Consider the following 13283-nt stretch of genomic DNA (forward strand, 5'->3'; position numbering starts at 1 on the left):
TCGGGACGCATCAACAACCGCGGCTGTATGTACGAAGTAATTAGTTAGTTGCTGCGCTCCAGTTCCGTTGGTAACTAACCAAGCTAGTGCAGAGACTGTAACTCCACCAGACGGCAACTGCCAACTGCTGGATTATTATTATGTTCGGCATCTTGACCAACGTTGAAACAGGCAAGGCCCGCCGCAGGCCCTGCGCCACACACACTCGCTTACTCCTGGGCCGCCGTTGCTGCTTTTGACATGGACCGAGGGAGAGGGAGGGATGGATTGATGGTAGCGCTTGCAGTGGCTCCAGTCTCGGGTCGCGGGTGCAGATCCCGGCGGCTAGGCATTCTCTGGACATCATCATCATCAATGCCCTCATCAAAACCGCGCTGCACCGGGCAAGAGCAGCCTTGCCTCTCTCTCTCCGCCGTGTCGCGGGGGATGGACCCCGACGACACCACTGCCGGTGGCTGCATGCAGGTCTTCATGCCGGGGACTGGAGGGGGCCCGCCAAATCAACGTCGCCACGAAAATACGACGTAACAAAGTTATGTTGTGCGTAGGCATAACGGACTGACTGGGCTGATGGGTTTCAGTTGCCTGCAGGTCATTTTGGCGCATCAAGCGTCACAGCCATCTCGGCCCTGTAAGATCAAGGTCAACGACCAACAACCTCACGTTTGTTGGCAAGCGGGCGCCAATAAGGCACGTCTCCCCCGCCTCGGCATGCCATCAACCCACTCAATATTCTGAGCGAGGAGTTACAAGGTAGTATCGAGACGTGCTGCTGCATCAAACGCCAGTGCAACTCGCCCTCTCTCTCTCTCCCATCCCCGCGAATCTTGTACCACGTCTACTCCGTACCCGCTGTCCAGAAACATTTACGTCTGCCCGCTCTCATCACCATCATCACCACCATCACCATCATCATAAACGCCAGAAGAGAAGAAAAAAAAGATAATGTCCAAGCAAACCGTCCTCATCACGGGCTGCAGCGATGGCGGCATCGGCGCCGCCCTGGCCGTCGTCTTCCAGCAGCGCGGATGGCACGTCTTCGCCACCACGCGCGACCCCGCCAAGATGAGCAGCTTCCGCGACCTCGCCGACGTGACGCTCCTGGCGCTCGACGTGGTCAAGACGGAGGACATCAAGGCGGCCGTCCAGGCCGTTTCCGAGCACACGGGCGGCACCCTGGACTGCCTCGTCAGCAACGCCGGGCGCAACCACTTCATGCCCATCCTCGACGAGGACCTGGACGCGGTCAGGAACATCCTAGAGATCAACCTCGTGGGCCCCATGGCTCTGACCCATGCGTTCGCCCCGCTGCTCATCAAGGCCAAGGGCATGGCTGTCTACGTCACCTCCATCTCTGGCTATCTCAATATCCCGTTCATGGGTAAGTAAGAAGGAGCAGACACGTTCTGAGTGCAAATGCCTCCAGCCCCCTCCGCGCGTTCATTGACACAAAAGCTCTACAGGAACGTACTCTGCATCCAAGCGTGGTCTGGAGATTGTCGCGGACACGCTGCGCCTCGAGCTGGCTCCCTTTGGCGTCGACGTGCTGGAGGTTGTCACGGGCGGTGTCAAGTCCATGGGCCAGACGTACTTTGGCGACGTCAAGCTCCCGCCGCAGTCGCTGTACAAGAGCATCGAGGAAACGTTTGTCGGTCGGGCCCAGGGCAAGGATGGCATGCCCCGGATGGATACCATGGAATATGCCACGTCTGTTGTGGATGAGATCGTCAAGCGCAGCACGGGCAGATTCTGGTGTGGCGTGCATGTCGACCAGGTCCGCATGAGCACCACGGCAGCGGCAGTGCCGCAGTCAGCCATGGACGCGGGGGCAGTCATGGGGACTGGATTGGACGCTTTGCCGCCGAAGGAGTAGACGGACGTCTGGTGGTGCTCCGAGGCGGGTGATGAATAGATTCAACAGGCATTGCTGGCCGTGCCGACCCCAATTGACTATGAGTTTATTAACGTGCTATTTTGGGTCTTTCTCATGTGGAGAAACGTGTTGCATCTTCGTCTACAATGCTACCCCCAAGTCTTCGAAACCCTTCCCACAAACATGTCGACCATACTGTGCAAGGGGTCCAATGTACAGCTAGCTGCGAGTTGCCATCATGTGACCCATAAGGCTCGTAACACTTGCACATTAGGCGCCGTGTCTGCATAGAGGCCTCGCCCTATCACCGCCTTCACATGCAGGGCCAACAAAGCTAGTCGAACCATGTCAACCGGTCCGAGGGGCTGAGACTAGGACGAATACAGCGCCACTTCCGGTCCATCACGGACGGGCGGCCCGTTCCATCCCAATAGTACTACTAACGCTTTCACAGGGGCCACACAGACACAGACACGGCACCTTCGGGCATGGACTGACTCTAGGCCAGATCGGACTCGGCCCCATCGAGATAGTGTCTCACGCGTTGCCGAGCCCATGCATACCCCCCCCCCTCCCCTCCCCTCTGTGGACTGGACATGGTGATTGGTGTCTAAACGACCACCCGTTTTTGCAGTTCGGTCTTGTTCTCGGCATCGAAATGGGGGCTGAAAAGTTGCAGAGTAGCATTGTGTCGCGCGCGGCTGGCCCTGTAATATCATCACGATGGACTCTCATGAGCACAGTCATGCTGACAAGTACACACCCATTCGGCCAACCTAAGCGCCCAATGTCCAACAAACGCTCGTCTACCCTGGTTTGGGGCGAAGCAGCTCGGCAGCAGGCCGACCTACCCGCGTCCACATCCATGAAGCTTTGTCTGCCTTTCCTATGCCCATGACGCGGCTAATGAGGCAGACTGGCGCGCGGACGACGCCTATATTGTCTCACATCGATACTTACTACTCGACGCTCGCAGGATCAACGACCATCTTCGCGATTCCCAGTCGTAAAGGAACGAAGCTTCATCGCAAGCGTGATTTGTTCTCGACAAAGCACTTGGCTTTCTGATGACGGCCCATCTCGCTACGCTGTTGCCAAGCACTATCAATCTGAGTCTTTAGACATGTCTCTTACGGACATCAAGTCTGTCTTCCTCGATGAAAAGGTGCAACTGGCGATATTTCTGCTCGTCGTTGTAGTACATCTCTACAATGAAATCGGGCCGTGCCAAGTAAGTACTCAACTATATTCTGTTCCAAAGAAATGGTGGTGTTTCTGACCAAGAGCAATAGCACCTTTTGCACCCATTGTATAGAAACTTGGCTTCTTTCCTGTCTTACGTTACACAGGTGGTTCGCGACTATGTAAGTGCCTGTGCGACGTACCTCGCATGATTGCCGCATTTGATGCAGCGCACCCACTAACACTACAACCTGAAGCGGTCCGCGAAATACTACAAGCCATGGAAGCCAGCAACACCAATTATTATCGTGTCTTCCAAACAAGAGATTGCGGAGCTCAGCGAAGCCCCAAATCTCTCTCAACGAGCTGTGTACGCCGATGTGAGCCATGCCCTCGGTTCTACCAGCGCATTCGCAGCAACATATGCAACTAACTGTTTCAAAAGATGTTTGGCTTTAAGCACACCATGAACAAGCTTGAGCACAATACGAGCGACCACAGGGTGGTTCGTACACGCTTGTACGGCCGCCTGCTTCAGGTAAACGGGCCTTTGCATCTGAGTGCACTCTATCCGCGTCTCGTGGCCCGATTAGACAGCAGCCTGGACCGCGAGCTCGCCGACGCTCACCTTTTACAAGGTATTCATCCCAGAGCCTCCCAAGGTTGCGCGATTCAAGAATGTGTACGAAGCTGACAACTGTGGTAAGACGGCGTTTCTTTGCCCGTCGCGCAGACAATGCGTCGGCTTGTGTCTAAACTCATGAGTCTAATGTTCTTTGGAGAGAGCTTGTGTAAGCGGCGCGTCGTTTCCTGTGCACTGGCGTACGACATACTTACCGGCATCATAGCTTCCAACGAGGCATTTGCCAATGCACTGCTACGCTATCCCCAAGACATGGTCAAATGCATGGGTGCGTTCCAGATAACGCCGGCGTTTATGTCACCGTACGTCATCATTGAACCGATCAAGCCCAGCACCTTTACTGAATGCTGACGCTGCACCCAAGTATCGTACATGCCCTCCTCACGAACCGCGGCGAGGCCATGAAACTTATACAAAGCCGGCTGTTAGAACGCATGGGTTCGTGCCGCTCAGCTTGGGACGAGCCTGACCAGACTAAGCATGTGCGTACATATCGTCATCCCCCTGCGCGCGCGCACACACACACACACACACACCCATCCAGCGCTAACGGGTTGCAAACATAGCTCACCATCATGCATAATATGGCCGAGCTGACAGAGGCGAGCGACTACTGGAACCCGGAGCTACTGTCGCAGTCCCTTCTCGGGATCTGGTTCGCTGCTGCGCACCAACCGTGGATGAACCTGCATTTCATCATGATAGAGTTGTGTAGCCGACCCGAGTGGCAAGAAGCGCTCCGTCAGGAAATGCAGCAACATGCTCCGCTAGACTACAAGACATTGGAAGCGCTGCCTCTTCTGGATAGCTTTATCAAGGAGACAGTGAGGTTGCAGCCCCTGGACACACGTACGAACCCCCCTTTCTCGAAACATAATCGCAGGCGTTCATGAAAGTTGACACAACCGTCACAGTTGCAATCCGCAGAAAGGCACTGGCACCCCACACTTTTGCGCATGGCTCCGTCTCCGTACCATCGGGTGCAACGGTCTGCGTGTCGGCATACGACCTCATGCATGATACGACGACGTATGCCGAGCCGCATTCCTTCGACCCCACGAGATTCTTACCCAAGGATGGAAAAGGCCAGCGGAAATTCACAGAAGTGTCAGAGACGTTTCCGGTCTGGGGCTACGGGTCTCTCGCGTGTCCCGGTCGGTTGCACGCGTCGCTGGCGATGAAGATGGTGATGTCGAAACTGCTTCTCACGTACGATATGAGACTGGAAGACCCCAAGGCGCGCACGAGATGGTCCTGGGAGACGTTTACGATGCCGTATGAGACGACGAGAATTGTCTTGAAGGAGCGCTGTTAATGGGACGTGGAACCGGCGTGTTCAATGGACGTGGAGCACATCAATTTGATGGTGGATAGGAGGGCGTTCACAAACTTCTTTTTGCTAGCCTCAATGAATTGTCTTGTACAATTTCCAGTCCGATCATCTGACATGCACAGTTGGAATGATTTGAGAAGCCATCAATGTTCCCTTGCTCGGCAAGCCTCGCTTTAGGAACCTCCAGCCATCATAGAGAGCCCCGTGCCGAGACGGTGCAGGTACGTACGTGTATGCATCATTGGCCAGCCAATACAGACGCCACCGATTTGTAGCTGCATGTCTCATTTCAAGGCTCTTAAAATAATATCATGCATCAGAGATCCAAACCCAAGCTGGCAAGTCGTACGATTATCAGACCCAGATTGGCGTCTGATAGGGTCTCGGTACCAACCTTTCATCTTCTAGTAAACGCCCCAGCCCCCAAATCGCCCCCAAGGCCGAACAGGCACTAGTAACAGAATCCTCCGGCAAAGCGGCCCTGCAGAATGTTCGTCAAATGTCTCGAACATGCATACGCAGCCTTGTAGGCGTTCGCGTTGCCGTTGCTGACCATGACGCAGTCGGATGAGCCACCGGTAAGCGTGCTGACGTTGAGCAGCCGAGCCGGAGGGCTGAACGGCTCAATATGCAATGTAACACCGAGACATAGGGGTGTGTGTGTGTGTGTGTGTTTGTGAGTGTGTTGTATGATCATAACATGTAGTTCTCAATATCCTCTATCGCGGCCACCCTCCATTGCTCGACGTTGGAAAGGCTGGTTCAAGTCCCTCTTATTTTTTTTTGTTTTTGGCTGCAACAAAGGCACTCTGTCCGTCGTTGAGTGGCAGTTGACTGCATCGAGGCCGCAACAATGTCAATGGCCTCACACGCTCTTTTACTTGTCGCAATTATATTGCTATCATCGCCCGTCGTGCTTGCGACGTGCGCCTGCCATGACATTGCCAAGCTGCTTCCTGGGCGAGTCTTTTTGCCCGACTCCTCAGAGTACAAGACATCTATCTCGTCTTACTTCTTCCTCAACTCGCGTCAAAGCCCAAAGTGCATCGTTGCGCCGACGATTGCCGACGAGGTCGCCAAGATTGTCAAGAAGCTGAGCGTGCGCGAGAAGAAACAGGTCGCCATCAGAAGCGGTGGGCATACTCCGAATCCGGGGTTCGCGAATACGGATTCTGGAATCACGCTGGATCTGCGAGGTCTCAATAAGATCACGCTACAGGGACCGAGTGCTGATGTGGTCTCCGTCGGTACGGGCACACTATGGCGAGACATATATGCCACGCTCGACCCGGTGAATCGCACTGTCGTCGGCGCTCGAGTGGCTTCTGTAGGTGTAGGAGGATTCTTGACGGGAGGTACAGCGCCCCTTTCTGTATGATGCCTTATGTTCACTATACTAAATCTTCGTAGGTGGCCTATCCTTCTTCTCCCCCAAGTACGGCTTCGGGTGCGACAACGTCGTAAATATGGAGGTCGTCCTGGCAAACGGCACCATAGTCAGCGCCAATGCGACGTCGCATCCCGACTTGTTCCGCGCCCTGAAAGGCGGCCAAGGCAACTTTGGCATCGTCACTCGCTTCGATCTCATCACCCACTCGCAGTCCGAGTACTGGGGTGGTGCGATCCAGTACGCGGCTTCTGCCGATGCGGCGCAACTGTCCGCGTTTGAGTCCTTCAAGGCAGCTTCATACGATGGCTCTGCCGAAATTGAGCAGACATTCGTTTACTTTGGTGCACTCAAGACCTTCTCCAGCACCAACAACATGTTCTACATGAAGCCGGTCGCCAATGCCAGCGCGCTCAAAATGTTCGCGGACATTCAGCCGCAGACTACAAATACGATGCGCATCTCCAACACGTCTGCTTTTGCGGAAGAGATTGAAATGTTTCAGCCAAAGGACCAGTTGTATGTTGCTTGTTCACGGGGCTCTCTCCCCCTGACACTGTTTGCCATCGCATACTGACATCGGGACCCAGCGCTACCTATGCCACATTGAGCTTCCGCATGGGCCCTGGGATTCTGCCCAAAATCTACAAGCAGTGGAAAGACGCAACAACCTCATTGAGCGCCAAAGTTCCGAATGTAACCAGCGTCCTAACGTTTCAAGACATTCCCCCGCCTCCGGCTGCAAACGCCCCAGGAAATTCGTTCCCATTCGCGCCAGACTCGACGCCCCATAAGGACGACGTCTTGGTTCTGTTCTCATTCTACTGGCCCCACAAGCAAGAGTATGAGTTGGTCGAGTCCACGATCAAGGGGTTGACGGGGTCGGCTCAGAAGCTGGTGGGAGACAGAGTAAAGTTCAAGTATCTCAACTACGCCGCTGCTTGGCAAGACCCGATTGGCAGCTACGGGGACGAGATGAACAAGATGCTGGTCCGGGTTGCAAAAAGTTACGATCCAAGTGGCTTTTTCCAAAAAGTCGTCACCGGTGGCTTCAAGTTGAGCATGTAGGGAAAGTTGGCAACAGGGTTAGAGGGTTTTCAGGTTGGTTGCGATTGATGCGCTGGCATATAGGAAGACATGGACTATTGAACCTCATACATGTAGTAGCTTTTGATGGGCCAATGTAAAAGGAACTTGCACATGACGACTACGCAATACACTTGTCTAGGCAAGTTTGGATGAACGTTTCATTTGATAGCGTTTGGGTGGGAATGAAACATGAACTATGCTGTTGCTGTATGTGTACACGCGGCATGTGTCTGCGTGGCGGCCGCGCTTTCCCCTGTCCTCGTCGCCGTCTTCGTCCCTGGCGTGGTGACATCCGGCAATATTTTGTTGCACCACCCTTCGAAGCCATGCTCCCTGCAGCACCAACCGTAATTGGTTTCCATGGTCGTTGTCATGTTATGCATGTGGCAGGTTGATGACCCCGTCTGCCACATCGTTAATCCCCATCCCCATCCAATTCTCAACTTCGTACAGCACTTCTCGGTAGCAGATAGTTCATCTCTTCCAAATAGCGTACCCAGCTTCAGGCACAGACACCGATGAACCGTATGTTCTATCGCCCCGCTGGCGCTCGTTCCGTGCGCGAAGAGGGCGACGGCGGCGGCAACGGCGTGGAGTCGCATATTGACCTGGCTTGTGCTTCAAGAGGGAGGGAGGGTATCCTGCGGTCGGGCGATGGACGCGGAGTGGAGGGAGTGGACGAAGAAAGTCTGGACTGCAGGGATGTTGCTGATGTGCTTAAACTGTCGCGGCTAAGTCTAGAAGTGTATGCAGTCTGATGTCCCATAGCCGGCTTATATACTCCATCAAGTACATGTACGCACAAGTCCTACTTCACATTTAGACATGTTGATTTTTTTCCCCCTTCGCTTTTCATTACGAAGCGTAAAGACGATGAGTCAAGGTCGGTATCTGTTGGCTGTTTCGAAACGAAGGGCAGGACATTGACTGGCCTTGTTGTATAGTGTGACGGTCTGCCTGGTGACATAGCTGACCCATGCACGATCCCATATTATGTACGAGTATTGGTACTGCACGAAGCACTTTGTAGTAGGGCCTTGGACAGCGTACCCGGTCCCACAAGATATGCTGTAGTCAAGGCCACGTAACATAGTGCATCTGACTCGGGCGTCGGGCGCTCGAGCTAGTACGAGGGGGCAGGCAAATGATTAGCACACATAATGATGGAAGTTTTCGAACCTCATGACACCAGCGGTCACCCGAGACCACCTCGTCGCGACCATGAGCCGCTGGGCTGACCGCACGGTTACAAATGATGAACGTCCATGTCTGTAGTGGTTGAAGTCGCGCGAAAGCGAATGCGAGACGCCCGCTACAATGGGGCCGCATGCGCCACCGATCCGGGGGGCCCGCCACGGACCAGATCGGGACGGAGTTGGTGGGCACCGGGTATGTATGGTATGATGGTACCGCGATGGGTGAGATGCCATCGGGGTCAGCGGTCAGCCCTCCCCCCGAGGGCCATGCCGCATTGGGGAAGGGGTTTCGAGGGCGGCGCTGTGCTGAGGCGGAGTATCGAGGCTCGGACTCGCATTTAAATGATGGGAGACGTGCCGGGTGAGGCTAAGTAGTGACAGTGATTCTCCATGGAGGAAGAGGGTATAAGAGGAGGAGGAAAACGCTAAGAAGCTCATGGACAATCGAATCTATTATTCCACTTGCCTCCTTCAAGGTGACCTGCAACCTGGATTTTCTCCGAGTTGACTAAGAACAGTTGTCAACTTGGTCTGAGCCAAGTACGAAGTACAGTATACGAACATAGTAGTATACTTTGTACGCATTGAAACAAATCGCGTACTAATAACCTCCTGCACCTGGGCCCGCATCGACTGCCTCACCCCACAAAGACACAAACGACAGACACCAGAAGTCAGTCTTACTACATAATGTTGACTTTGCTCGCACTGGCCTATAAGGCAAACAAGGGCAATCGCGACAGGGACTACGTTGACGAACGGTCCGTCCCCGGCGCGGAGCGAGGCGTGGCTCACGGCGCACCCAACGACCATCACCACTACCCATCACCGCGGCCATACCGCTCAACGTGCCATCAACGCAACGCGCAGCGACGTTCCGAGAGGCAGATGCGGCGGGAGGACCGGGTTGCGCGGTGGGTAGGGGGTCGAGCAGGCTGCTACGAAGGACCGAGTCAACCGCCTCCCCCTCCTGTCGTCGCGCAAAATCCATACTATGTGCAGCCACAGACACAACAGCAACAACAGCAACAACAACAACAGATGTACCAGGCTCAGCCGTACATGCCAATGCGGGAGGCAAGTAGGGACATGGGCGTAGGGAACGATGGTGGCAACGGATGGCGGGGGGCGGACGCACCGCCGGCATATGAGGAGTTGGAGAGGCAGGAGAAGAGGTAGCTCTTTGGAGGAGCACCAGAGAAATGGCTACATACCGTATTCTTGATGCGTCACGAATCGAATTTTCTGCTTCCTGGCCACGGAGTGCTGAGCGTCAAAGTTGGATTAGCTACTAGAAGTACGTTCCTGGCGCGTGCCAAAGGGGACTCAACAGAGCAGATAGATGCCTGTAGGATAAGGTAGGGAGGGCAGTGCATGAACAAGGTACTTCGTATACTGTACCCAACGGCCCTGCGTCCGAACGTGCCTCTTGCATCACGCAATGCGAATGCCATGCAACTGTCCTGCCAATGGCCCCGGAGATATCATCTCCAGACAGGGCGCGCCTGGCCATTGACACGACAGCCGATGCATTGTCTTCTCCTCCGGTTCCTGCAGCCGGTTGGGACGTAATAAGAGTCGGGACCGGGGTCGCACGTTTTGATGGATGCCCACCATTCCAGAGGACCTCCGCTCACCGGCGCCCTGTGTGTTCACTGTTGACCGCTTTTAACTCAAGGGCGTGGGACCCCGAGAGCGCAGAGGCCTGCCGCTTCCGGTCCGCTCCATGACATGTTGCCCAGCATCCGGTACTTTGCACCAATTGGCACTGAACCAAGGCGGAGAAATCGCCTATGGGCGGGCTGTCATAGACAAACCCCAGCGAGTCAAGTCATGGTGAACCATCATACAGGTAGGCAGTAGCGAATGCACGGCGCTGCAATGGCAGGCAACAAAAAAAAGGATCAATCCATTAAATCTACGACGACCTCGCCGCTGACCTTGCAGCACATGCTGAATGGCGGCGGCCCCAGGCGGGTCCATCCCGCGGTGCTGGGGGCCTGTCATTATCCGGGCACTGATGGCTAAGTTATTTGCCAGGGCATGAGGGCAATGTGGGGGTAGGTACTTGATGCTCTATGGATCCCCCCACCGCGATCAAGTACGAAGTACCTCCGACCCTGCCCCGCCACCACCACCTACCCCGACCTCGCAAAATCGCAGCCATTATCAGTCACCGCCGCCGGTTCGGAGCTCCAACCAACTTTATTCCTCCAACTCTTCCGCAGCCCGCCTCACGTCCGCCAGCGCAGCCAAACACCAAAATGCCGTCGCTCAACGGGGTCCCGACGGCGGATTTGGCGACCAGCGGCACCGACGAGGGCCTCAATGGCTACTCACGCCCCGAGACGCCCACCGGCGGCATGGCCCTGACCGAGTACAGCATCAATCCGTCGCCGCCATCGGAGGAGAAGCGCAACCGCATCAAGGCCATCGTCCCCGCCGACTTTTTGCTCCCCAACGGCTATCCTGACGTGCGCGAAACCCATTCACGTTCCAAAATATGGCCTGTCACTGTTCTGACCACTGAAATCGTCCCTTCGTATAGTACCTGCGCATGATTGCGAGTGCCACCTCGCGCATCTACGAGGCCTGCCGTGTCACCCCCTTAACCCACGCCGCCAACCTCAGCAACCGTCTCGAGTGCAATGTCCTCCTCAAGCGCGAGGACACGCAGCCCGTCTTCAGCTTCAAGCTGCGCGGCGCCTACAACAAGATGGCCCACCTCGACCCCTCGCAGAGCTGGAAGGGCGTCGTCTGCTGCTCTGCCGGTAACCACGCCCAGGGCGTCGCCTTTTCCGCTCGCAAGCTCAAGATCCCCGCCACCATCATCATGCCCGAGGGCACCCCGAGTATCAAGCACACAAACGTCGCCCGCCTTGGCGGCCATGTCGTCCTGCACGGCGCCGACTTTGACGCCGCCAAGGAGGAGTGCGCCCGCCGCGAGAAACAGGACGGTCTCATAAACATCCCGCCCTTTGACGACCCCTACGTCATCGCCGGCCAGGGGACCATCGGCAATGAGCTCTTTGGCCAGGTAAACATGTCCAAGGTCGAGGCCATCTTCTGCTGCTGTGGCGGTGGTGGCCTCATCGCCGGTATCGGCCTCTATGTCAAGCGCATGGCGCCCCACGTCAAGATCATCGGCGTCGAGTCCCACGACGCGAATGCCCTGGCCCAGTCCCTAAAAAAGGGCGAGCGCGTGTTCTTAAAGGAAGTCGGCCTGTTCGCTGATGGCCAGGCCGTCAAGACCGTCGGCGAGGAGACATTCCGCATCGCCCAAGAGGTTGTGGACGAGGTCATCGAGGTTACAACGGATGAGATTTGCGCCGCCATCAAGGACATGTACGACGACACCCGGTCGGGCCTGGAGCCTGCCGGCGCCCTGTCCATTGCCGGTATGAAGAAGTACGTCGCGCAGCGGCCGTCGCACGATCCGAGCCGCACGCTCATCGCCGTCACCTCGGGCGCCAACATGAACTTTGATCGGCTGAGGTTCGTTGCTGAGCGCGCGACGTTGGGCGAGGGCAAGGAGGCCCTGTTGGCGGTGACCATCCCGGAGCGCCCGGGCGCCTTTGCGAAGCTCATCGACTGCATAATGCCCCATGCGGTAACCGAGTTCTCATACCGATATGCGACGGGGGAAGTCGCCAACATCATGATTGGCCTGTCTCTGACGGCGCCGGCGTCCCAGCGCAACGAGGAGCTCAAGACGCTCATCGAGCGCATCCGGGGCGACGAAATGTATGTGACGGACCTGTCGGGCGACGAGCTTGCCAAGAGTCATGTCCGCTACCTGGTGGGCGGCCGGTCCGGCGTGGCCAACGAGCGGCTGTACATGTTCAGTTTCCCGGAGCGGCCAGGCGCGCTCGAGAGGTTCCTGACGACTCTGCGGCCCAAGTTCAACATTAGTCTCTTCCACTACCGCAACTACGGCGGGGACGTGGCCAAGGTTCTCGCCGGCATCTCCTGCCCCGAGGACGAGGCGAAGGACCTTGACCGGTTCCTGCGCGAGGTTGGCTACCCATTTGAGGAGTGCACAGACTCGGATGTTTTCAAGACATTTTTGCGCGTTTGAGAGGAACGAACCCGTCACCGCGGCGTTTCGGTTGGTCAGGAGTTTCGGGAGCCGAAAAACATTGGTTTGAAACGGAGGGTCTACATGGTTAGATCGGAGACGTAGATGGCAACACAAGTGGCTGCTTGTCGCATATAGATTGGGTATATGAATGAACGGTCGGGCGCCGTTAGCCCTGCGGAATTTCGGAGTACTATATGGAGACTCAGGAGACATGCGACGAGCGTGTATCAGGACGCTAAAAGTAAGAATCATGTCATCACGGCACGCCGTACGGTTTTCAAGCGGCGATGCAGTAACTCAAAGCCCAATCTACTCACGATATTATGCAAGGTATCCCAGACCTCGGGACAGCCATCTGTTGAAACGAAACCAAGCGGGTTCATTGCGAGCGAATTTGAGAGGCCAGGTGGCATCGTTCTCCAATCGAGGGGGGTGCCTCGGAGACTCACGGCCCCGACCTCGCACCAGCCGGCGGCCTGAGACGACGGCCTGGCTGGGT

The 13283-nt window shown here is 56.0% G+C and overlaps 4 protein-coding genes across 4 annotated transcripts; all 4 read left to right on the top strand.

The window, feature by feature from the left end:
• Positions 1–249: 249 nt before the first annotated feature.
• Positions 250–1970, top strand: JDV02_009080 (uncharacterized protein). Its single transcript, XM_047990720.1, has 2 exons — positions 250–1381; positions 1464–1970. The coding sequence occupies exons 1-2, from the start codon at positions 946–948 to the stop codon at positions 1871–1873; spliced, it is 846 nt and encodes a 281-aa protein (XP_047846729.1). The 5' UTR covers positions 250–945; the 3' UTR covers positions 1874–1970.
• Positions 1971–2473: 503 nt separating this feature from the next.
• On the top strand, positions 2474–5128 carry JDV02_009081 (uncharacterized protein). Its single transcript, XM_047990721.1, has 9 exons — positions 2474–3104; positions 3166–3237; positions 3313–3435; positions 3501–3693; positions 3763–3846; positions 3904–4000; positions 4063–4180; positions 4265–4547; positions 4613–5128. Exons 1-9 carry the CDS (start codon positions 2997–2999, stop codon positions 5011–5013), a joined length of 1479 nt encoding a protein of 492 aa, XP_047846730.1. The 5' UTR covers positions 2474–2996; the 3' UTR covers positions 5014–5128.
• A 650-nt stretch (positions 5129–5778) lies between these two features.
• Positions 5779–7707, top strand: JDV02_009082 (uncharacterized protein). Its single transcript, XM_047990722.1, has 3 exons — positions 5779–6386; positions 6442–6937; positions 7009–7707. The coding sequence occupies exons 1-3, from the start codon at positions 5885–5887 to the stop codon at positions 7484–7486; spliced, it is 1476 nt and encodes a 491-aa protein (XP_047846731.1). The 5' UTR covers positions 5779–5884; the 3' UTR covers positions 7487–7707.
• Positions 7708–10875: 3168 nt separating this feature from the next.
• Positions 10876–13115, top strand: ILV1 (Threonine ammonia-lyase). Its single transcript, XM_047990723.1, has 2 exons — positions 10876–11177; positions 11252–13115. Exons 1-2 carry the CDS (start codon positions 10968–10970, stop codon positions 12779–12781), a joined length of 1740 nt encoding a protein of 579 aa, XP_047846732.1. The 5' UTR covers positions 10876–10967; the 3' UTR covers positions 12782–13115.
• Positions 13116–13283: the final 168 nt, after the last annotated feature.

The sequence above is a fragment of the Purpureocillium takamizusanense genome, chromosome 9, assembly GCF_022605165.1.
Source record: "Purpureocillium takamizusanense chromosome 9, complete sequence".
In the NCBI taxonomy this organism is placed as follows: Eukaryota; Fungi; Ascomycota; class Sordariomycetes; order Hypocreales; family Ophiocordycipitaceae; genus Purpureocillium; species Purpureocillium takamizusanense.

Coding starts and splice junctions, on each gene's coding strand:
- JDV02_009080 (XM_047990720.1), top strand. CDS start 946: ATGTCCAAGCAAACCGTCCTCATCACGGGCTGCAGCGATGGCGGCATC. Junction 1,382..1,463: donor TCTCAATATCCCGTTCATGG/GTAAGTAAGAAG, acceptor AAAGCTCTACAG/GAACGTACTCTGCATCCAAG.
- JDV02_009082 (XM_047990722.1), top strand. CDS start 5,885: ATGTCAATGGCCTCACACGCTCTTTTACTTGTCGCAATTATATTGCTA. Junction 6,387..6,441: donor AGGAGGATTCTTGACGGGAG/GTACAGCGCCCC, acceptor AAATCTTCGTAG/GTGGCCTATCCTTCTTCTCC. Junction 6,938..7,008: donor TTTCAGCCAAAGGACCAGTT/GTATGTTGCTTG, acceptor ATCGGGACCCAG/CGCTACCTATGCCACATTGA.
- JDV02_009081 (XM_047990721.1), top strand. CDS start 2,997: ATGTCTCTTACGGACATCAAGTCTGTCTTCCTCGATGAAAAGGTGCAA. Junction 3,847..3,903: donor GTTCTTTGGAGAGAGCTTGT/GTAAGCGGCGCG, acceptor CCGGCATCATAG/CTTCCAACGAGGCATTTGCC. Junction 4,181..4,264: donor AGCCTGACCAGACTAAGCAT/GTGCGTACATAT, acceptor TTGCAAACATAG/CTCACCATCATGCATAATAT.
- ILV1 (XM_047990723.1), top strand. CDS start 10,968: ATGCCGTCGCTCAACGGGGTCCCGACGGCGGATTTGGCGACCAGCGGC. Junction 11,178..11,251: donor TCCCCAACGGCTATCCTGAC/GTGCGCGAAACC, acceptor CCCTTCGTATAG/TACCTGCGCATGATTGCGAG.